The sequence below is a fragment of the Molossus molossus genome, unplaced genomic scaffold (genome assembly GCF_014108415.1).
Source record: "Molossus molossus isolate mMolMol1 unplaced genomic scaffold, mMolMol1.p scaffold_m16_p_13, whole genome shotgun sequence".
In the NCBI taxonomy this organism is placed as follows: Eukaryota; Metazoa; Chordata; class Mammalia; order Chiroptera; family Molossidae; genus Molossus; species Molossus molossus.
This window is the reverse complement of record NW_023425348.1, coordinates 41389938-41412873: the sequence shown is the minus strand read 5'-3', so window position 1 is coordinate 41412873 and position 22936 is coordinate 41389938. Positions and strand designations below refer to the sequence as shown.

At 39.2% G+C, this 22936-nt stretch overlaps 1 protein-coding gene across 1 annotated transcript; it reads right to left on the bottom strand.

Moving 5' to 3' along the window:
• Positions 1–424: 424 nt before the first annotated feature.
• On the bottom strand, positions 425–22631 carry ALG8 (ALG8 alpha-1,3-glucosyltransferase). Its single transcript, XM_036259519.1, has 14 exons — positions 22481–22631; positions 21560–21573; positions 18555–18656; positions 17484–17677; positions 14775–14884; positions 13431–13498; positions 9895–10021; positions 9530–9633; positions 8622–8742; positions 5922–6061; positions 4613–4752; positions 3205–3302; positions 2821–2893; positions 425–963 (listed from the first exon to the last, which is right to left on the bottom strand). The coding sequence occupies exons 1-14, from the start codon at positions 22629–22631 to the stop codon at positions 732–734; spliced, it is 1674 nt and encodes a 557-aa protein (XP_036115412.1). The 3' UTR covers positions 425–731.
• Between the last annotated feature and the right edge of the window lie 305 nt (positions 22632–22936).

Genomic DNA, 22936 nt, shown 5'->3' with positions numbered 1-22936 from the left:
AGGACAAGACCAGGCTGTTAAAATCACTTACGTTTGCTCACGTAAGGAAAGTTTGAGAAATGGCAGTCTTATAAAAATTGCAGTGCTTGCTGTTAGAATAAACTGTCCAAGATATCCTTAACTTAATATGAGAGTAGATGTGGTTTATAATCTCTGCTAACAGGCCAAACCATTCATTAAATATCCCCCCTGGCTTTGTGAGAATGGTCACTGTATAATTTCAATGGAAAAAAGATAATCTCCTGAAACAAGGTGTGCAGAATGGAGACAATACACCATCTGCTTGTGTGTATGCCAACAGGAAGATGTAGAAGCTGGTACTGATCCAAAAAATTTTCGTGGAGAAATACAAAATGGTATTTTATTTATATCTCCTTTAGTACACGATTCTAATTGTGTTTTATAGCCTGACAATGATTATCACAGGGTACAACTAATCATGGTGTTGATCAGACTCCCTGCTTGTCTGGAGCAAACACAGCAGTCTGAATGACCTGACAATTTTAACAGGGGAGGGCAAGAAGTGTTTCAGATGTGTTTCACTGCTTATGGAGGACAAGTGGCTTCTCACCATGGTGACAACCAGGTTGCTAGGCTGGGCAAGGCCAAGTCTGGAAGAATGGTTGTCAAACAGATCTACTGAATGGTTCATGCCACCAGCAACTTTCTTCAAGTTCTGATTAATTTCCCATGAAATAATTGCTTGGAATACATCCAAGCAGTTCCTTTATTTATTGCTTCTTTGTCTTGCCAGCAGGAGGGTCAGTCAATACTGAAACATACAGTTTGAACCAAGCATATGTGATGCCCACTGCACAATACGCTGAGGTCAGTAACAAAGGGAGAAAGGAGTACTTCAGCTTCCAGGAGGTGAAATGGAATACAAATTCACAGAAGACTTCCAGAGGCCCCAGGCCAAGGAGGTAGAAAGTTTCCATCCAATTAAAAAGAGGTTTTTCTTTCCTGACAAAAAAAAGGAGAGAAAGGTTTGATTTAGATGAGTCATTCTGGTTTTGCAAACATTTCTCAGCTAAAGTGCTGTTTGTACTGTCTTGATGTAAAGTACACCCAAAGCCAGTCAAAAGAGTGCATTCAATTTCACATCTCAAAAAAATGATAACAATATGCCATTACATTATCTCAACAACCCCGATGTACCTAATTATCATCTACCTAGGCTGTCACTTAGCTGAAGCTCTGAGAGAGAATTAGCTACGCATTTGGAAGACGAAAGGGCTGGATGCTGTGATATTAGAATACGAATATGACAAACAATATACAATTTTTTGTGTGGTAAAATAACAAAATTTGCTATTCTATTTTTACCATTTTAAGTATACAATTCAATAGCATTGAGTATATTGACAACGTTGTACAACCATTACCACTATCCACTTTTGAAACATTTTCATCACCCCAACGGGATCTCTGGAAACATTAAGCAGCGACTTCCCCTTCCCTCACCCCTGTTCCCATAACCACTAATCTACTTTCTGTCTCTATGAATTTGCCGATTCTAGATATTTCATATAAGTGGAATCGTAGGATATTTTTCCTTTTGTGTCTGGCTTAACCTAAGTTTTCAAGGTTCATCCATATTGTAGCACATATCACAACTTAATTCCTCTTTCTGGCTGAATAATACACACACACACACACCATTTTGTTTATCTATTCATTTGTTGCTAGACATGGGTTGTTTTGACATTTTGGCTACTGTGACCAAAGCTGTAATGAACACTGGTGTGCAAATATCTGTTTGAGGACCTGTTTGCAATTCTTTTGGGTATGTATCTAAGAGTGGAATTGCTGAGTCACATAGTTATAAATAAATTTTTATTTTTTTGGTTAGTCCTCACCTGAGGATATTTTTCCATTGGTTTTTATTTATTTTATTTATGTATTTATCCTCACCTGAGGACATTTTTCCATTTCTGTTCAGACAGAGTGGGAGGGAGAGAGAGGAAGAGAGAGAGAGGCAGAGAGAGAGAGAAACATCGATGTGAAAGGGACACATTGAATGGCTGCCACCTGCACGACCAACCAGGGCCGGGGACAAACTGCAACCGAGGTACGTTCCCTTATGGGAACCGAACCTGGCTCTCTCTGGACCACAGGCCGCCACTCTAACTGCTGAGCCAAACCAGCCAGGGCTCCATTGGTTTTTAGATAGAGTGGGAGATAGGGAGGGAGAGGGAGAGCAAGGGAGGGAGAATGAGAAAGGAAAAGAGAGTGAGAGAGAGAGACATCAATTGGCTACCTCCCATACAACCCTGACCAGGGCTGGGGATTGAACCTGCACCCAAGGTACATACCCTTGACTGGGAATCTATCCTGCAACCCGTTGGTCCGCAGGCTGATGCTGTAACCGCTGAGCCAAACTGGCCAGGGTTAAATAAGCTTTAATATAATTAAATATATGAAGTTTATGAACACAGTCAGATATGAACTATAAGCAAGCTTTTAAAAATTATACAGATTACAGCCCTGGCCAGTGAGGCTCAGCAGTTAGAGCATCGGCCCGCAGACGGGAGAGTCCGGGTTTGGTTCCCGCAAAGGGCACGTACCTTGGCTGCAGTTTTCCCCAGCCCCGGTTGTGGTTGTGTGGGTGGCAACCACTCGATGTCTCTCTCTCACATTGATGTTTCTCTCTCTTCCTCCCTCTCCCCTTCCTGCTCTATCTGAAGATATATGCAAAAATGTCCTTGGGTGAGGATAAAAAAATAAAAATAAAATAAAAAAATAAAAGGCTTATTGCACATTTAAAAGCAAACACTTAACAGGAGTAAATATAATTTTAAATATACTTTCTTTAATTACCTGAATAGAGTCTTCAATGAGGAGATACTGTAGATGGTAAACAATAACATGAGTAAGATTTTAATGGGAAATTCTGTTAAAAGAAGAAAAAAAAACCAGATGATAATTTAGTTGATAAGAGAAAGGTTTATGAAACTTAGGCAACATAAACACACTGGCACAACTATATAATGCCACTAATGTTTTTTGAGCGTAACTGTACATTTTTGTGACATCTAATGGTACTGAGAACTAGGGACAAATTGCAGGTTTTAGTTAAGAGAACGGATGAGCTCTCTCCTTCTAAGAGATTTCCATGTTGTTTAAATCAGGTGGCATTGATCTCTAGGCCCTGATGAAAAGGGCATGGCAATCAAACCTATGCTCTAAAATGAAGCTGTTTACCTGGTGCAGTGAAGAGCAGAGGAAAGAGGGAATAATGTCCTGTTGTGGTCAGAATCAGAAAAATCGAAGCATCTCCTGCATTTCCCACAGACAGAAGGCTAAAAATAAAAATTCTCACAATAATTCCTTAAAACAACAAAAAACATTTATACTTGTAAATAGCTTGAATAAATTGTATTTATTGTCATTTCTAGCACTGGCTTAAGCATAATACAACATACTTACTAATCTTTGCTACAAGTCCAATTCAATTACTAATATTAATTTTTTTAATAGGAAACTTCAAGCAATTGATCAAAGAATGTATCACACTAAATCAGGGAATATTCAAAAAAGGATCTTGCTTCCTTGAGTAACTGCCTTCTCCCAAGAAAGGGATATTGTGAAACTGGAGCTTCCTAGGGTGGGTATCCAGGAAACAGAACTTGGAATTTAATTTCCAACCCTACAGCTCTTCTCTTGGACAATACCCTGCACCTGCTGGTGTTCAGTGAAAATTTTAAAGAATTAGAAATTTTGATCTATTTTTTAAATTTGTAAACTGCAAGTTGCTAAATGAACCCAGACCAGCCATATACTGGCCTGACAAATTTGCTTAATGTTCTTTCAGAGCTAAATGATTTCTCTCAGGACTTAAAAACAAACAAAACCCCACAAAAACACGCTTAGTTCTATTACGATCTATCTACTGGGTTTCAATTATATATAAAATGGACACTAGTGCATTTAACATCCCTTTTTAGCATGGCACAAGATTCAGCATCAAAATTTCTAATTCTTTAAGCCCTACTCTGCTACTTGCTAGCTGGGTGACTTTGAATACATCATTTAAACTCTCTGAGCCCCAGTTTCTGTAGATGTTAAGACAGGGGATGAAATTAATTTATCTTAATTATCTTAAAGGTTGTTGTGAGGTTCAAAAGAAAGAATGCAAAAAGAAAATGAAAACCCCAAAATAACAGTTCTGAAAAATCTGAATACTGTACTTATGTTAGGTATTATTGCATAATGGACTCAATCTTTAACTTTAACTAACAACTCTTAACAAGGAACAGTGGATCTTATTTTCACAGATGTGATGACACCAAAGCCCATGCTTTTTTCATACTATGCTGCCACTCAATTTCCAGACCTAACAGCCTGGTGTCATGGTTCTTAATCACTATAGTACCCCTTACTCCAATATATGCAGGAACAATATGCTCAATTTCGCATACCTTGGGGCCTTCACAGGTTGCAAGGATCCCAAGTGAAGCAACTCTGTCCAGTCCTAGTATAAACCTGTTCCTGTTCATCTTTGCCTTTGTCTACCCCACTGAACATGTCCAGAAGGGACAGTTCAAATAGAAAACAATAGTGTCACTGTGGAATATTCCAGAAATGCTGACTGACTGAGTGATCTGCTTACCTCATTGGGAGAATTGCTAGGAGTATGGCTTTCTCATGGACGTGCCACCCAAACATGAAGGAGCTCAAGGCACAAAGGATCAGACATCGGAGAAAGCCTCTGGGCCCTTGGGGTTTAAACCAAAGACAGAAAATAGAAGGCTAGAAACAACAGGTAAAGATAAAACTTCAGTACAATTTAAAATAGGCATTACAGAAACATTGTTCAGGTGAATACAATTTGCATAATCTCTGAAAAACAGGTCTTGAGACTATTCTCTATTAAACTAGGGTAATTCATCACCAAGTGAACAGTCCACCAAGAATTAATATAAAAACAACTACTCAGAAAAAAAGGCATTTGGATACATAATTCATCAAAATTAATAAGAAATCATAATTAAGTTCTAAGATATCTAGTATAACCCCTTATTACAGCTTCATAATTAGTTAATTAGTAGTCACTGAACCTACAGCTTAAACTACAAAAGTTTATATATATTTTGGGGCTAATAATACATTAGATTTTATCATATTGATAAAAAACACCCAGCTTTGTGGGCTGGAGTGTAATTTACAATAAAACTATGGCCTTTCATAAGCAGCTTACAAGTCTGAGGTATTAGAAAAAAAGTTTTACTTCAGAACATGTGAATAAGTAGGCCACAGAACTGAATTACCTTCCAGTACTGCCATGTAATTAAATGGGGTCAGTGTCTTGACAGTAAGCTTGATCACTCAGAAACCAAAGTTAAAGCTGAGTGTAATTATAGATATAGGCTTGAGTCATTTTTATTGAATTCTACTAAAATTACATCATGGAACTGAAGGCATCATGATCACTAACAAATAAAAACAACATGACTAAAGCCTCTAACAGCACTGGACTCATATTAGAGTCTCATCTGATGCTCAAAGAGCCACTGTTAACTGTCATCATCAATATTCATGCAGTCGACAACTGTGGATGTGGGGTCAGTCAGTTTATGAAACAACATAAACCTGGATGTCCTGACTACAAATGTCTTCCTCTTTCCCCACAATGTGGCCCATGCCCCCTCCTCTGTGGGCTTTTCTTTGTCCTCATCCCAGGGAGAACAGGTGCTCTAAGAGTCTCTCTCACAGAGATAATCTGTCAGTGAGACTTTACTAGTAGTCCTTCCTTACAGTGTAGACACTCTAAGAATTGCTAGGACATGCCTCAATCTGCAGCAGGGGTACAGCCATGGAATTTCGGCTGCAGTGAAAAACCTGGAGGTCAAAATTTAACCAGCTACACAAGAGAAACACAGATAAAACTCAAGAAATGAGTACCACACGTGAATTCTTACCAATATGGCAATCAGAGTGCAGATGAGGGTGGCCAAGGGAGTCACTGAGGGAAGGACTATGTGTTGGAACTGCTGAACCAAACCACTTGTCATTGATGCCTTAGGAATCTTGTTGGGATCAAGAAGTTTCAACTTCAAACCTACATAGTAAGTAGACATTTTATTTTGTTTTGATCAATGACACACCCTACTTTTCCATTCAATTCCTAGAGAAAAAATAAGGTACAAAATTTTATAACTAGTTCAAAGTTAAGATTTCATTAACTCAATTCTGTGTTATTCTACCTAAAATGCTGCTGGTCTTGAGATTATACCATGTAAGGCAGCTGTCTGTATCGGGACAGGAAATATGTGCAGTGCAAAAGGGGGACCGTGCTGGCAGGCAACAGGAACAGCAATCTGCTCCCACCTGTCAAATGAAGTAAGCTTTCTCAAATACACGTCTGACCACGTCATACTACAGCTCTGAATCCTTCACTGCCTGCAAGATAATGTCCATATTCCTAAGCATGGCATACTGTGTCTTCCATGATGTAGCCCCTTCCTGCCTCTCCAGCCTTATCTCCTCCATTTTCTTAAATGTGACTTGGCCACAATAAACTGACACACCACTCTCAACACTTACATCCCTTGGTACAAGCTACTTCCTTTGCTTAGAGTAGCTTACTCACTTTACAAAGTTAACTTCTAATTCACTTCACTCATCTGGGAAAGCTCCTAAATCAAGAAACACCATTGTCTTTCTTGTGGGCCAGGTACACCTTGTACATGTCTTTATGTAGTGTCTGCACTGCACTTTATCTGTTTACATACTCATTTTCTCTACTATACTGGGGGTTTATTAAAGGCAGGAATGATGAGTAATTCATTCCTACCTCCAACACATCGGTGTTCAAGAAATACTTAGCCCTGGCAGGTGTGGCTCAGTTGGTTGGGCATTGTCCAGCGCACCAAAGGGTCACCGGTACGATTCCTGGTCAGGGCACATGCCTGAGTTCAGGGTTTGATCCCTAGTAGGGGATGTGTAGAAGGCAACCAATCAATATGTCACTCTCACATCAATGTTTCTCTCTCTCCTTCTCTCTCTAAAATTAATAAAATCATATTAAAAAAACAAAAAGATAAATATTTATTAAATGAACTAAGCCTGAGGATGATGATGCAAGCCCCATCTCAAACAAGCTAATAGTATAGTCAGGGACAGTGGGCACCTACATAGACCTGCCTAATGCCACTGAACATCAGTGAACTGTGGGAAAGATATATACTACCAAAATATTTTCTAGTCATTCACTTCTTCCCTTTTCCTTCAGCCTATTGATTCTCTCAAAGCCAATAACTATCTCCCTGAAACAGATGCCTAATCTGCCACAGACTTTCCATGTAAGACATCTTTAAGACAGATATACAAAGAAACTCAGCACAGTTTCCTGACTCAGACAAGGCTAGTAGCCCTTGCACTTCATCCCATACTGGTTGTTTAAAGCCTTTTTGAAATATGTTAAGAAATTACTTTCTAATTATGCCATGTACACCAAGACTAGATTCACAGTGGGTGAAGGATAGTACCAAATTAGGATTTCCTACAAGTACATATCAAAAACAGTAACAACAGCCCCTATGCATTAAGCATCTATCATGGGCCAAGGGATTTGCAGCCATTACTTTTAGTCGCCTGAAGCACACAGAAATGGAGTAACTTGTCCAAGGCCACAACTAGTAGGTGGTAGAAATGATCACAGTTCCGTCTGGTTCCAAAGCTCCTGCATTTCTTTATTGCTGCATTTGTTTCGCACAACATGCTTCATGGAAACAGGTAAAGTACTGTTATCTCTTTATTAGAGTATGAAGGCAAGACTAGAGGAAGCCAAGGACTTGCCCAGTGCCATGCAGTCAGCAATTTATGCAGGTGGGTGTCCAACCAAGTCATCAGATTCCAAGTTAGGAATTGGTAAACTCTAGCCCGAGGGCCAAATCCAGCTTGTGGCCTGTTTTTGCAAGACCCTGAAGCTATGAATGATTTTTACATTTTATAGGTTGTAAACAAGTGAACAAACAAAACACCTATGTGGTCTGTAATATATTTACTATCTGGCCCATTACCGAAGTTTGCATATCCTTCTCTTGATCCTGCCACTTCCCATCGAGCTAGGCTGTATTCACAGAAAAAGACTGAGTTATTCCAAAGTGACTTATTTTCAGTAGAACCATCTCAAAGTATAAATTATTTTTCATCATAATCCAAATATAGAAACATAGCCTCGGTTTTCCATTTCTTCTCATCTCATGCTAAAATGCACAACTATCATTCTCCTTATTGGTTTAGCAGAATCACAATTTACACATTCTTGTGTCCTGCTCCTTCCCATATTAAAGTTTAAAAGTAGGGTTAACTACTGAAAAAATGTTTTACTTAAGGCAAAAATTACCTTTTAAAAATGTCTTATATATTTTATTTTTTCCCTCAAGGAAAGGGTCAGCAACCTCATTGCCACAAAGAGCTTTTATAAGACACTCAGTCTGTTTACTGCACTGAAGCCTCAGTCCCTAGAACCACTCCCCCGTTCATTCTGAAAGCTGAAATGCAGGACTGGAGAACAAACAGTTCAACCTCATTAAAAACACAGCAGGTTTTTTCATTTCTCAGTGTGTTAGTCCTTTCAATATTCAGAGCCTAAGTAAGACAGCTTGCTACCGTACCGATGACAGACAGCACTTTGTCCAAAGTATTGTATAAAGCCCAGAAGTTTGGAGCCCAATATGCATGGCAGAGGCCCCGCTTGAAAGGGAAGAGTCTGGAAAAGACTTGAGGCAGTTGGTTCTGTTGAAAAGAGATTAAACAGTGATTAATCTTTTCCAAATTCAAAAAGAAATCTATGTGTCTGGCATAGTATGTCAAAAGTTGTGAGGTCTGAATTTCAGTCCTTGTTCCTTCAAATAAGCAGTATGATCCCGAGCAGTTCACAGAAGCTCTTTTGTCTAACCTCATCTGTCCAGTAGGACAAGATACACAAAAGTACTTTGAATATCAGTCCAATTTAAGTATAATAGTGGAAGAATTTATGAGGTACAAAGGAGAAAGATTGCAGCTCATCCAAGTCTACTGAAGGGAAGGTGACAGCAGGGAAGACTTTACAAAAAAAAAAAAAAAAAAATGCAGTGCTTTCCAGTTTGAGCTGGAATTAAAATTAGTTGAATTCAGGGTGAGGAAAGGAAAAAAAGAAAATACTTGTTGAACATCTCTAATGTTCCAGGAACTTTAGAATGATGTCAGTGAAGGACTGTGAACAAGTTTTAAGTATTGATTTCTGGGGTTGCAAATAAGTTCTAGCAAGTAGGCAAACTAGTAAATACAAAATGTATGAATAATATCAATCAACTGTGTGTATGATGTACAGTTAAACATACAAATATATACACATACATATATGAATGTGCACAAAAATGACTAAAGGAATACCTACCCTATGTTTGCACAGTCATATTGAAAAGGGGTAAGAAAGACTAGTTTTGCCTATTTTATATTCTTAAATTTATTGTTTTTTCTAAATAACAGCAGCAACAATAATAAAAAACATGTATTACTTTATAAAAAATAACAGGCTTACCAAGGCTAGGAAAGGACCCAACGAAAGAGCAGAAACGAGAAAAACAATCAGTCCCAGGGAAATAAGGCGGACAAAGCTGAAACTGTTCCATCGGACAGACCCGTCTATAAAAAAGGAACATTCTCATTAACCAGGAGCATGGAAAACCATAACTTATATCACGTTGTGAAACTGGAAGGATCCCCTGACGGTATACTAATCTTTATGATATGGCAAGAGCAGAGAAAAGTCAGAAAGGATAAAGAAGTTATAGGATCCACAGCTGAGAGATATCTGTCATACTTTTAAGACCCTTTCACCAAGCAAGCCACCAAGTCAAGAAAAAATAAAATATAGGAGGTTTTGCTATTCCCACTAAAACTTGCCTGCTTTATTTGCAGTGAAGCAGTAAGATCGTAGCAGATATATACCATACGCTGGTGCTACATAGAGGTAAATGTGCTTGAAATGTAGGAGAACAGCAAAGAGAAATGCTCCTTCCATATGCCTTTTCTAGGAGATTTAAGAGGGAAATGTCACTTTAAAATTCAGGGTGAATTAAATGCAGTAATGTAGTATCCTGGATTGGATCCTGGAACAGAAGAAGGACATTAGTGGGAAAACTGGTAAAATTTAAATGTACTAAAATTGGTTTCTTAGTCTTGATAAACCTACACACCATAGTTATATAAGATGGCAGTGTTAGTGGAAATGGGTAAGGGGTACAGGAACTCTCTGTACTATCTTTGTAACTTTTCTGTAAATTTAAAATTATTTAAATAAATAAAATGTATTATGCAATAAAAAACACCAGAGATGACTGCACAACAATGTGAATATACTCAACATTACTGAACTGTCTTAAAAATTTTATGTTTTGTATTTTACCACAATTAACAAAAAATACATATATTTTTAAAGATATTAAAATCAAATCTTTTTAATTATTTTTGTGAACTAACATAATATATAGAAAATTAAGAGTACATGATTTTTATAATTTCCTCATCTCAGACAACTAGGTATCGCATATCAGATCATAAACCAGTGTGAGGGAAATAAGGTGTAAAATTATAAAAAAAATATACATATTGCCCTGGCTGGTTTTGCTCAGTGGTTAGAGCGTTGGCCTGCGGACCAGAGAGTCCCAGGTTTGGTTCCCGCTAGGGGCACGTGCCTCGGTTGCAGTTTGTCCCCAGCCCCGATTGGGGTCCTGTGGGTGGCAGCCACTCGATGTGTCTCTTGCATTGATGTTTCTCTCTTTCTCTCTTCCTCCCTCTCCCCCTCCTGCTCTATCTGAAGATAAATGCAAAGGTGTCCTCAGGTGAGGATAAAAAAAATTTTTATACACACACACACACACACACACACACACACAATTTTTAAAGATATACTCTGAAATACTTAACAAATTAAACATGATGTCTGAGATGTGTTTTAAAATAATACTTTGTATGTGTATACATCACTATGCTGTTTTCTCTATTTTTGTATCTGATTTAAATTTTCTAAAATAGCCCTGGCTGGTTTGGCTCAGCGGTTAGAGCGACGGCCTGCGGTCTGGAGAGACCCGGGTTCAGTTCCCGCTAAGGGCACGTACTTCGGTTGCAGTTTGTCCCCGGCCCTGGTTGGTCGTGTGGGTGGCAGCCACTCGATGTGTCCCTTCACGTCGATGTTTCTCTCTCTCTCTCCCTCCCACTCTAACTGTACAAAAAATGGAAAAATATCCTCGGGTGAGGATAAAAAAAAAAAAAAAATTTCTAAAATAAAAAAAAATTAATTTAGGCAAATATTCTACATGTAATATAAGATGAATGCAGGCAAGTAATTCCAGCTAGCCTTTATACTGGGTCTAGTGGGTTCATAAATTCCTTATTTCAACAAATATTTATTAAGTTCTAAGCTTGATGCTGAGGTACAGGATACATCCCTGATAATACACTGCAAGTTCTCCCTAAGGAACTAAAGCCCAGAGAATCAAATTACCCTTCCCCCTTACAAAGTTTTACAATAGCTGGAGTTGATTTCTAGAGAGGAACTAGGAATAATGCTATGCTACCAAAAATTATATGAGCCTTGGCCTGTTTGACTTAGTGGTTAGAGTGTCGGCCTGCAGACCAAAGGTCATGGGTTTGACTCCCAGTCAAGGGCACGTTCCTGGGTTGTAGGTTCGATCTCTGCCCTGGTTGAAGTATGTTTGGGAGGCAACCAATCTATGTGTCTCTCTCACATCAATGTTTTTTTTTCCTTTTTTTTTTTATCCTCACCCGAGGACATTTTTTCCATTTTTTTTTGTTCAGGAGAGTGGGAGGGAGAGAGAGGAAGAGAGAGAGAGAGAGAGAAACATCGACGTGAAAGTGACACATCGAGTGGCTGCCACCCGCACGACCAACCAGGGCTGGGGACAAACTGCAACCGAGGTACATGCCCTTAGTGGGAACTGAACCCGGGTCTCTCGGGACCGCAGGCCGATGCTCTAACTGCTGAGCCAAACCGGCCAGGGCACATCAATGTTTTTCTCTCTCTCTCTCTCTACTCCCCTCCCTTCTTCCCTTCCACTTTCTAAGAATCGATGGCAAAAATATCCTCGGGTGAGGATTAACAACAACAAAATTTAAATCTTGTATTTTAGATCAGGTAACATACAGTGTTATCAGGCTGAAGAAATAAAAAATAGTTACTTGATCCTAACAAACTACCTAGGAGAACTAAAGGTATTCTGATTAAACAAACAAACTGAGTTTACTATAACTAAACAAGTGTGAATTCTACCTACCTCACAGGAATTTTGGAAGGATCAAATGAGATAATGTCCTGGGGTTCAGCAAAGGAAACTGTCAAAGGACCATGAAAGGCCAGATTCTTTCTCTCACTGTCTCATCAGGTGTGGTCTAGAATAGATGAGTTGGGAATGATAAGGATAAAGAATGAGATGCTTCCAGATCTCGCTTCACCAATTTTACAGTTTATTTAAGATTCAGAGAAGGCCTACATGGTTCTATAGCTAAACTTTACTTGTTCAACCACCACTCAATAATCATTCATTGAACACCAATCATGTTCTAAGTACTATGTGGCTTTTTATGGTTAAAAAAAAAGTATGCAGACATTTATAGTTGACAAGTAACTTTAAAACAGATGATCAAATGTGATCTTTCCAAAGTCATTGTGAGGTAGGTAACACCAATTTTACAAATAAAAATGTAACAAGGGGTACATTTCACTTTAAGGATGAGAGAACTGAGGCTGAGAGGGTTAAATGACTTGTGCTGGGTTAATGGTTCCCAAACCTAACAGTTTATCAAAATTCTCTGGAGATTCCTAAACCATAATCCCAGAGATTCTGATTCAGTATACAGAAGGATGGCCCCAAAATCTGAATTTTGGATTTCTCCCTCTATAAAAAGGAGACTAACAATTATAACAACCTCATAGAATAGTTGCAAGGTTTGTTCAGTAATATATTATATTTAATGCACCTAATATGAGTAACCCCTATCTCAGTCACACAGCATATTAGGGTTAGTCAGGATTTCAACCCAGGTCTTCTGATTCCAAATCCCATCCCCTCCATTACAGTATACCACATGCTTGTGATGGTCAAGCCCCACTATAATAGTTATTACATTGTAAAAACCGCTGAAGATTTCATTCCTAGATAAATGATCCCAACCAAATGTAAAAACTCAAGTTCACGTCAAGATTTCCATCTTTAACAAGTTTTTAGAGTATAGTTTTCTTATCTGTAAAATGAAGACAATTGTCAAAAGAGAAGATGGAATTTGTGACAAATACTCAATAAAAATTGTTGGTAACTCAAAACAGTTGGTCAAATAAATTTACCCATCACTCACTATACTGCTGCCTTTATTAAAAAAGAAACTTAAGGGGAAAAAATCTAATTAGCCTATTTTGGGTTTACCTGAAATAATCGAGCAATGGAGAGTAGCATTAATCCAAATAAAAAACCATTGTACTGGAAATGGATATCTGAAATTAGGTCAAGGAAAGACAACAAAGGATACCAAATTCATAATGAACTGTGCCAGTAGATTGAGGTTAAAAACTGAAAATGCTTTCCTAATAGGTAAAGACAAAAATATTACTACCAGTTTGAGCTTCTCATAAATGTGCTTTCTATAAAGTCAAATCCTGAACAAACTCTTAAGATTTATGTTTAAGAAGAAAACCACAAAACTTTCCCATGTTTTTTTCAACCTTAAAGACCCAGCAGCTAAAGGGCAAAAGGTTTTTTGTTTTGTTTTATTTTTTAGAATTAGGGATGAGAAAGGAAGGGACCTAACAGCTAATGAAGGCCACTGGAATGCAGCACTCCACTGTTTATAATACATATACAATCTTACTTATTAAGCCTCACAATGAACTATAAGGCAGTTTGAGCTCAGAGACATTAATCTCATGGCCTAAAGCTACTATGATGACATAACTAGGATTTGAATCTAGGTCAAACGTAAACCAAACTCTGGGTGTTTTCCCCTACACCAAGCTACTTCTATGAAAATTGTGAAAATTAGCCCTGATTGGTTTGGCTCAGCAATTAGAGCATCAGCCTGAGGACTGAAGGTCTTGGGTTCAATTTCTGGTCAAAGGTATGTACCTGAGTTGCAGGTTTGATCCAAGGCCCTGGTCAGGGTCATACAGGAGGCAACCAATTGATGTGTCTCTCTCACATTGATGTTTCTCTCTCTCTCCTACTCCCATTCTCTCTAAAAATCAATGGAAGAATATCATCAGGTGAGGATTAACAAAACAAAACAAAAAACCTGAAAAACAAACAAAAAAACCCTGTAAAAATTAGGCTTTTAATATTAGGATTTTAGAACTTTGCCTGTTAACATGTGGTAAGCCAAAATGGCAGGAAAGCACAACGGCCTGTCTCTTTCCACGTGAAACACTACGATAAGCTCTTTTCTACAGAAGGTATTAGAATAATGTGTTATGAAACTGGTTACTAACTATGTATTAGATTAATCTAAAGACAGTTAACAAATCCTAGTATATTGTTCTACTTTTGGTTTACCTGGTTCTTGCATATCACCACTAAATTTTCAGGGACAAAGTGCTCTAACAACCAGAGTCTGGTAAAGTTGGGCAGAGACTAAAGTTTTGGGAACACACTAACCCACTCCGCACCCATTTCCAAAAGCAGCTCATGTTTCAGAATCAACATTATAAAAGAAATTAATCTTAAAATTAATATATAACATAATAAGTAAGGGAATAGTATATAAAATGTCAAGGATACGGTCCACAATTAACAACCCAAAGTTCCACAGCAGTAATACTGACAGAATAAACTTTGGCTTCTCTGTAAGTTCTTTAGCTGCTTTTTTCCCATCAATGCATTTACAGCACCTACATTGAAACACCAGAAAAGAAGAAACAAGTTTGATCTTCATAAGAACATCACAATACCTCTAGAATCCACTGTGATACACTCTGGTACAGTTCCTAATAGAACTGTCCATGCCATTTTTTATGGCTTTAAAAGGTGACAGCAGAAACAGACTTCAGGGGTCATTCCATGTCTCCTTCTTAGCTACGCTGATTTGAAACAAAGTCTTTATATTTAATAAAATCAAAACAACAATAACAAAAAAACCCAGTGACCAAAACTCCAAAAAGTAATGATTTTGAAAATTGAGAGGGCATACACTTTTTCAGTCCTTAAGAGTAAAAACTGTAGACCAGGACCTGGCTGGTGTGGCTCAGTTTGCTGGAACGTTATCCTGTGCACAGAAAGGTTATCGGTCAGATTCCCAGTCAGTGCACATGCCTAGGTTGTGGGTTTGATCCTCAGTCGGGGCATGTATGGAAGGCAACTGATTGATGTTTCTCTCATACATCAATGTTTTCTCTCTCTCTAAAATTGTGAAAAACACATTCTCGAGTGAGGATTAAAAAAAAAAGATGCAGATCAGGATGATGTAGCACTCTAAATTACATATCATCATACTAGCCAGATGAAAAATAGCTTCGAGAGTTTGGGAGGGGGTGGCAGGGAGAAATTAAAAATAGAGCCAGGAACTTGCAGTTCCTGATTGTCCAAATAACTTAGAAAACCCTTATGTAAAAATGTATGTCATTTAAAGGTAGCGATATACATATTACTAAATGACAATATCAACTGATCCCATTTTTATTTTATAAAAATTACACTCGACACAGAAAAGAGGCTGAAATAATATTCACCAAATTGTTGACAGTGATAGCTATAAGTGGAGGAGTACAGGTCATTTTTACTTTGTGTATGAATGTGGCTTTTCTGTTTTCTAAAATTTTGACAATGAGGATGCATTGTTCCATTAAAATTTTTTTAGAATGTGGTTCATTTGAATGTTGGCATATTCTAAAAATATAGAAATCTAAAACAAAAAAGTAGACACGATAAAGATGCAACTAAAGACTAGGAAAGATGCTTGCTTTTCCCCCAAGGAGCCTCAGTTTCCTCATAAACAGAGATAAGTAACCTTACAGGGTAATTGAGAAAATTAAGTTACTAATCTATACATACTGCCTGGTTCTGAGAACCAGCACATAGATTTCAACAATTTTTATCTTAATTAATTGCTCTCTCTACCTTGCAGATGAACTTGAACTCTACTTGCTCTCTCTTTCTGCCTGTACACTCTTTCTCTAGGAGCTTGAATTCAAACATTTTGAGTTACAAATCACCTTTCCTTCCAACTCCTGTGAGGTTATAAACAGATTGAAAATTAGGGTGTCAAACAGGAGTTACTCCATGAGAATAAGCAGGGGTTAAAACATTCCCAAGGGACTCTTTCCTGAATGGGGTGAGGGTTCAGTCTAGAAGGCCTCACACATAGAAATAATCTATTTATAACAAGGGTCACTGAATGGATACCAGTTACTGCTCTGTCACAGTCATACTAGCAGGCCTAAGTATTATGACAGAAGAGAAATCAACATTAATCAAAAACTTACTACTTGAAAGTCATTGTGCAAAACATTCTATATAAATTAAAATTATAGGTAAAAGATACAAAACATAAAAATATAAAATATGCCCTGGCCGGTTTGGCTCAGCGGTTAGAGCATCGGCCTGCGGTCCAGAGAGACCTGAGTTCGATTTCCGCTAAGGGCACGTACGTCGGTTGCAGTTTGTCCCCGGCCCTGGTCGGTCGTGCGGGCGGCAGCCACTCGATGTGTCCCTTTCACATCGATGTCTCTCTCTCTCTCTCTCTCCCTCCCACTCTACCTAAACAAAAAATGGAAAAATGTCCTCAGGTGAGGATAAAAAAATATATATATATACACACATATATATATATATACACACACACACACATATATATATAAATAAAATATGATCATAACTTAAAATTAGTGAAGAGTCTTTTTTTTGGTACGTGACCCTAGTGGGAACCAAACCCAGGACTCTCTGGTCCGTAGGCCGATGCTCCAAACCAGCCCAGGCAAAATTACTGAAGGGTCTTTATGAAGGAAAGAATTCAGCTGATAACTAAAAGCATTCCACAAGATTTCTTGAGTTTACTAAAATGAAAACTCCATGGGTGGTTAGTACAATGCATATGTGTGCATGAGTGTATGTGTACTGTCTGTAGGTATGTGTAAAGAACAGGGTAGGTCACAGGAGCCTCAGGGGACCTGCCACAAGGAAAGAAAAGCATATGGAGCCATTACAGCAGGAGAAATGGTCTTGGAACTCTACGTGGGGCTACCTTCCACAACAATCACAATCACTTGTCTACCTGTGGCTTGTAACCCCACTTTCTCCTCCATTTTCTTCCACAAGATTCAGGTAGACTGCTTACTTTACTGACTCATTGTGCAGTTTAAAACACAAAAACACAGTTTTGGACTGTTCTAAAATTTGCTAGTCTATGAATTTTGTTCCCCCAAATGAGTCATAAGATAATACTATAATTATTTCCTCAACACCTTCCACACAAAATGACATTCTCAGACTTACTCATGCACAGCATACACAAAGAGTGCGTCTGTAAAGATGACGGAAAATCTCTGGAAAAGTAAGGTCTTTGAGCTGGAATAATTCAGATTATGGATATTCAGCATCTCTTGATCAAAGTATTTGGCAACATGTGACAGGGCATACTCAAACCATGCAAAAAAAGGGGGGTAATCCAAGGTCCACTCTGAAGTTGCCTGGGGTAAAAATTGAAGATAGAACATACCTTAAGTAACTGGATAAAAAGAGGGTATGAAGATTCCCTGATTTTTAAAAAAGCACATAAAATGAAACTGCATTTAGAATATGCCACAAATAGAACAATTTCTATGTTAACACTGAGCAGAACATCAAAACTTGTATCCTAAATATAATCTTCAATATACTTAGAGTCAACTATAGTTCAAAGGAAATTAATCTAAAACCTTGTAATAATAAACTCAATTATGGCATAGTTCTATACATCTAAATACAAATAGGAAGCTATAGCACAACCAATGACTCACTAGCATGGGTTCAAGTTCTGTCTCAGAGGCTCAATTTCCCCATTTGTAAAATGAATAGCATACACATTTAGTAATTCATACCAGAAATAAAAATACAGATATAGTTTTTATAAATAATAATAATAGAAGAGAATAGTTTGATACCTACACATCATATTTGGTTATTCCTTTCCTCATAAATTGCAAAATATTAGGGAAAGGCAGGATCACAGAAGTAATTCATTTCAAATTCTCATTTGCCAGATAAGAAACTAAGGCTCAGAGAAATGAAATATACTTTCTACATTGTTGCAGACCCAGGCTTAGAACTCAATTTTTCCTCTTTCCAAACCCATCATGCTTTCAAAAAGGGTGTGGCAAATATTATAATTACAATTTATAGTTTGGTAAACTCATAAGTAAAAGGATTCCTTAATACTGCCAGAGGACAGAACTTAGGAAAGAACACACTTTTTATAAAGATTTATTTGACCTATGATCACATGGAAAACTGTTTTAATATCAATAATACTTTGATTTCACATACCATCTTAAAAAACAAACCAAAAAGGTGAAAATTGAAACTTACCTCATAATACCACTGTGACATTGGCAAACTGTGAGTGATAGCAAGCCAGTTTCGGTGTACTTCAAAATCTGTGGAATGGCTATTCGAAACAATCAGATGAATAAAATAAAATTTTGTCAGTGATCAATTTCACATTTCTAACATTATGCTTTTAAATGGACCAACATCGCCCTGGCCGGTTTGGCTCAGCAGTTGGAGCGTCGACCTGCGATCCAAAGAGACCCGGGTTCGGTTCCCGCTAAGGGCATGTACCTCGGTTGCAGTTTGTCCCCGGCCCTGGTTGGTCGTGCGGGTGGCAGCCACTCGATGTGTCCCTTCACGTCGATGTTTCTCACCCGAGGATATTTTTCCATTTTTTGTACAGATAGAGTGGGAGGGAGAGAGAGGAAGGGAGAGAGAGTGAGAAACATCGACGTGAAGGGACACATCGAGTGGCTGCCACCCGCATGACCAACCAGGGCCGGGGACAAACTGCAACCGAAGTACGTGCCCTTAGCGAAAACCGAACCCGGGTCTCTCCGGACCGCAGGCCGACGCTCTAACCGCTGAGCCAAACTGGCCAGGGCTCGATGTGTCCCTTTCATGTCGATGTTTCTCTCTCTCTCTCTCCCTCCCACTCTATCTGAACAAAAAATGGAAAAAAAAAAGTCCTTGCGTGAGGATTAAAAAAATAAATTAATTAAATGGACCAACATCCCCTATACAGTCACAGATAACTATCCTAAAGACACAAAGAAGCATTATATAGTCCTGAAACATCTCACTTATCTGGAGGTCAGACCTCCTTTTGGAAAAATTGGGGAAACTACAAGTAAGTGAAAAGGGTCTCCGAGTTATCTAAAGGGCTGAGCAAAAGTCCATACATTTTCTCAAGGAAGGCTTTCTGGTTGTTGTTCAGAGGTGACTTACTCTTGTTCACCAAGAATTCTAACACAATTTATTACCTGGAAAAGTCCTCACAAACAAGCTGGAAAGTGAAGATGGGAAAAGGCTCCTGCTGTGCCTTTCCCACTTCTCCAAATTCTCCCTCTTAACTGTTTTCCCCCTCACTACATATACTGTCAAGTAACTTCCCTGGGGGGGGTGGGGGTGGTGGTTCCCTTATAACCTTCTAGGTTCTGTGGCTGGTCTAAGAATTAAATTGACATAAGACAGATTAACAGGAGGGGGGAAAGTCAAGTTTAATTACTGAGGCAATGAAAAGATATGGCACTCAAAAGGCCCCACATGATTGAGGCTTATATCATCCTGAGCTAAGTAAAGGGCTAGGAGTCTGGGTCTTCAAAGGGAGAAAGGCAATTCATGGGGAGGTGAGAAGAACAAATGTTTGGTAAACAAAGGTTGCCCTGCCAGGCAGATAAGTCTCTCAGGTGAAAAACTGATTTCTGGTAATAGCTTTCTAGTATAGGCCCCCTTTCTAATGATACATGGATGGGCTCAGTACATTCTTATTGAATCAACCAGTCACCAAGGTCAACAATGAGTTCTACAGCAAAATCTGATTTACATTTTCAAATGTTTTGCACAACCTTTCTGCAGTGACAATCCTTTCCTGAGTTTCCTAGACAAATCCTTCTAAGTCTCTTTCGTTGCTTTCACTCCAACATTCACCAAACAGATGAATATTATTGATGAATAAGTGTTGATATTCTTCTTGTTCAATTCTTGGTCCTCTTTTGATGCAACTTACTGGACAATCTAATTCACACTTATTCCTTCTACTATCAACTGTATAATGCTACCCCCAAATAACAATATACAAACTTGGTCTCTTTCCTGAATTATAGAGACAGACATCTCCAACTTCCTGCTGACAAACTGCCTGCTGACAATGTCACTGGGATTTCTTACAGATTCTTCAAAATCGCAATTCAAAACTGATCTGATGACCTAGCAATTCCATTTCTCTCTCTCTCTCTATATATATATGCATATATCTAATAGAAATGCATACGTATGTTTACCAAAAAGATATGTTCTGGGTGTGTCTCCAGGCCTCCAATTAGTCAGTTCTTCGGAGCCCTTCCTGACACCCAGTCTACAATAAATCGCCCTTGTTAGTTCCGTTATAGGATTCCATTTTTTTCCTTCATAACACTTAACGCAAGTATATTATGCAATTGCATATCTTCATTGATTTGTTTTGGGAACTGTTATCCTTACTACACTAAACCCTTTATAGGGTTAGGGCCCATATCCATTTCGTCCCTCCCTCTAGTGCCTAGCCACAGTAACTAATACATAATAGAGCAGTTAATATACAATTTGTTGAATACATTATCCTATAGCTTCCATCTCACTTCCCAGAGGTTTCCAGTTTGAGAAGCAGAATATCAACTACAATGATATATGTTCTTAATCTTGGATCATTAAGAGCAATATTAAAAATAATAACCCTAAGTACACATTTCTAGGGCGAAGTAACAAAAGAAACATCATCTTATATGCACAAACCTACAGTTTTAAAAAAATCTCTTTCACTCTGATTTTAAAGGTATTTCCTACATTTTAGATTTTTCCAATTTGCTTTTAAAATGTAAAGATGGCCCTGGCCGGTTTGGCTCAGCGGTTAGAGCGTCGGCCTGCGGTCCGGAGATACCCGGGTTCGGTTCCCGCTAAGGGCATGTACCTCGGTTGCAGTTTGTCCCCGGCCCTGGTTGGTCGTGCGGGTGGCAGCCACTCGATGTGTCCCTTTCACATCGATGTTTCTCTCTCTCTCTCTCCCTCCTGCTCTATCTGAACAAAGAATGGAAAGGTGTCCTCGGGTGAGGATAAAAAATAAAAAAAAAAAAATGTAAAGATGTTTATTTGCTTACAGTTATGCAGAAAGTCCAAGTGATCAACCTCTTCTTTTCTCAAGTCCCTGTTATTTGGCTAAACCTACTTATACATTTCATTGCTTATATAATTACATATATGCATCAGTATAGATGTACATTCTACACAAACAACTCTTCCCTATTCAAATTAACAAGAAGTCATCAAGAACTTGAATCAAAGGATACCAAAAAACCAAACCCTACAAGGAAAGAAGGGAAAAAAAGAAATGAGGGTTAAAGTCAAGGGAGGAGTTAGGAAGGTTGAACAGATGATGGAAGCTAATATTAATAAATACTGAGTACCCACTGTATACACATTACCACTTGATGGTTGCTTCCTGATTAGTTTCCATTCTGCCAGTCTTGCCCCTGCATCCATTTTTTACACTGCAGTCAAAATCTGTTATCTGACCACTGCCTACCCCATCCTGTGCCACACACCTCCTCACTGAGTGCGCTTGAGCCAAAATGGCCACTTTTGGGCCTAAAATGCCGAGTTCGTTCCTATCACGGGGCCTTTGCACTTGCCCTCTCCTGTCTGAACTGCTTTTCACACTGCTTCTTCCTTTTGACTCTTCGGATTTTAATTCAAACGTCACCTCCTAAAAGTGAAGTAAAGCCTTGCCCCATCGTCACAACCTGAAACTTTCGTGTTTGTCTATCTGCCCCCATCAACTCCACCCTGTGAGAACGGGAAGAGTCTTCCTCTCCCTGCATGTCCAGGACTTGGAAGAGTCCAGCACAGTGGACAGCTGATCAACACTAGCTGAATGAATGGCGAAGGTGGATGTTCTTAATCTGCATATTCAGGATGAGGACCCTGAGGCGCAGAAACTTTCAAGTAAGACAACGCCTGGCCGGAACCCAGACATCCAGGCTAAGATCTCGTCATAAGGTCAGGTAGCTATCAACAGGTAGAAGGGGAAGCTTAGCAAAGGCAGAGCGGCGACAACACTACTTCCAAGTTCTCTTTCCTTCTCACACCTGGTGTAGCCACACTTCTCTCTCCCGCCCTGACCGACCGCGGGCCTCCTTGCCCAGCCCCTGGCCGTGCGACTCCCTTACTAGGTGGGGATGAGAAGGCATTTGAGAAGAGTCACCCCGAACGCCAAAGCCGAAAACCAATGACCACCACTTGTCGCAACACCGAGCACCGCCATTGCTGTCCAACCGCGCGCTTTCCGCCAACTTGGTCCGCATCCGGGCTCTCGCGCATGCGGGGAAGGTCCTCTGAGCTGGCGCCGTGGGCTGCGCGCATGCGCCGAGCCGCCCGACTAGTGGGAGGCCAGCGCTCCGGCGTTTAAACCTCGCGTTCACCGTCCTTTCGCCGCCGCACCTTACTCGGTACGGGGGAGAGATTCGTACGCTTGTGCGGGTCTCTGAGGCGACAAGTTAAGTTTTATTTATTACTTCATTTTTTTTCCTTCTCTTCCTCCTTTATTCTTCAATTCAAGTAGTTGCTGAGCGTCAGCTCTGGGTCTTGATTTTGCCTGGCGTTGGGGTCCCTGTGCGATAGAGACCTGTGTCACCTAGAGACCTTCACATGCTAGTGGAGGAGACAGA

Excerpts from the sequence above, each read along its gene's own strand:
- ALG8 (XM_036259519.1), bottom strand. The coding sequence starts at position 22,631 with ATGCGCGCAGCCCACGGCGCCAGCTCAGAGGACCTTCCCCGCATGCGC. Across the intron at positions 13,499-14,774 it reads TGGGTTGTTAATTGTGGACC|ATATCCATTTCCAGTACAAT; the intron begins GTATCCTTGACA and ends ACCTAATTTCAG. Across the intron at positions 4,753-5,921 it reads GCACTCTGATTGCCATATTG|CCTTCTATTTTCTGTCTTTG; the intron begins GTAAGAATTCAC and ends TGTTGTTTCTAG.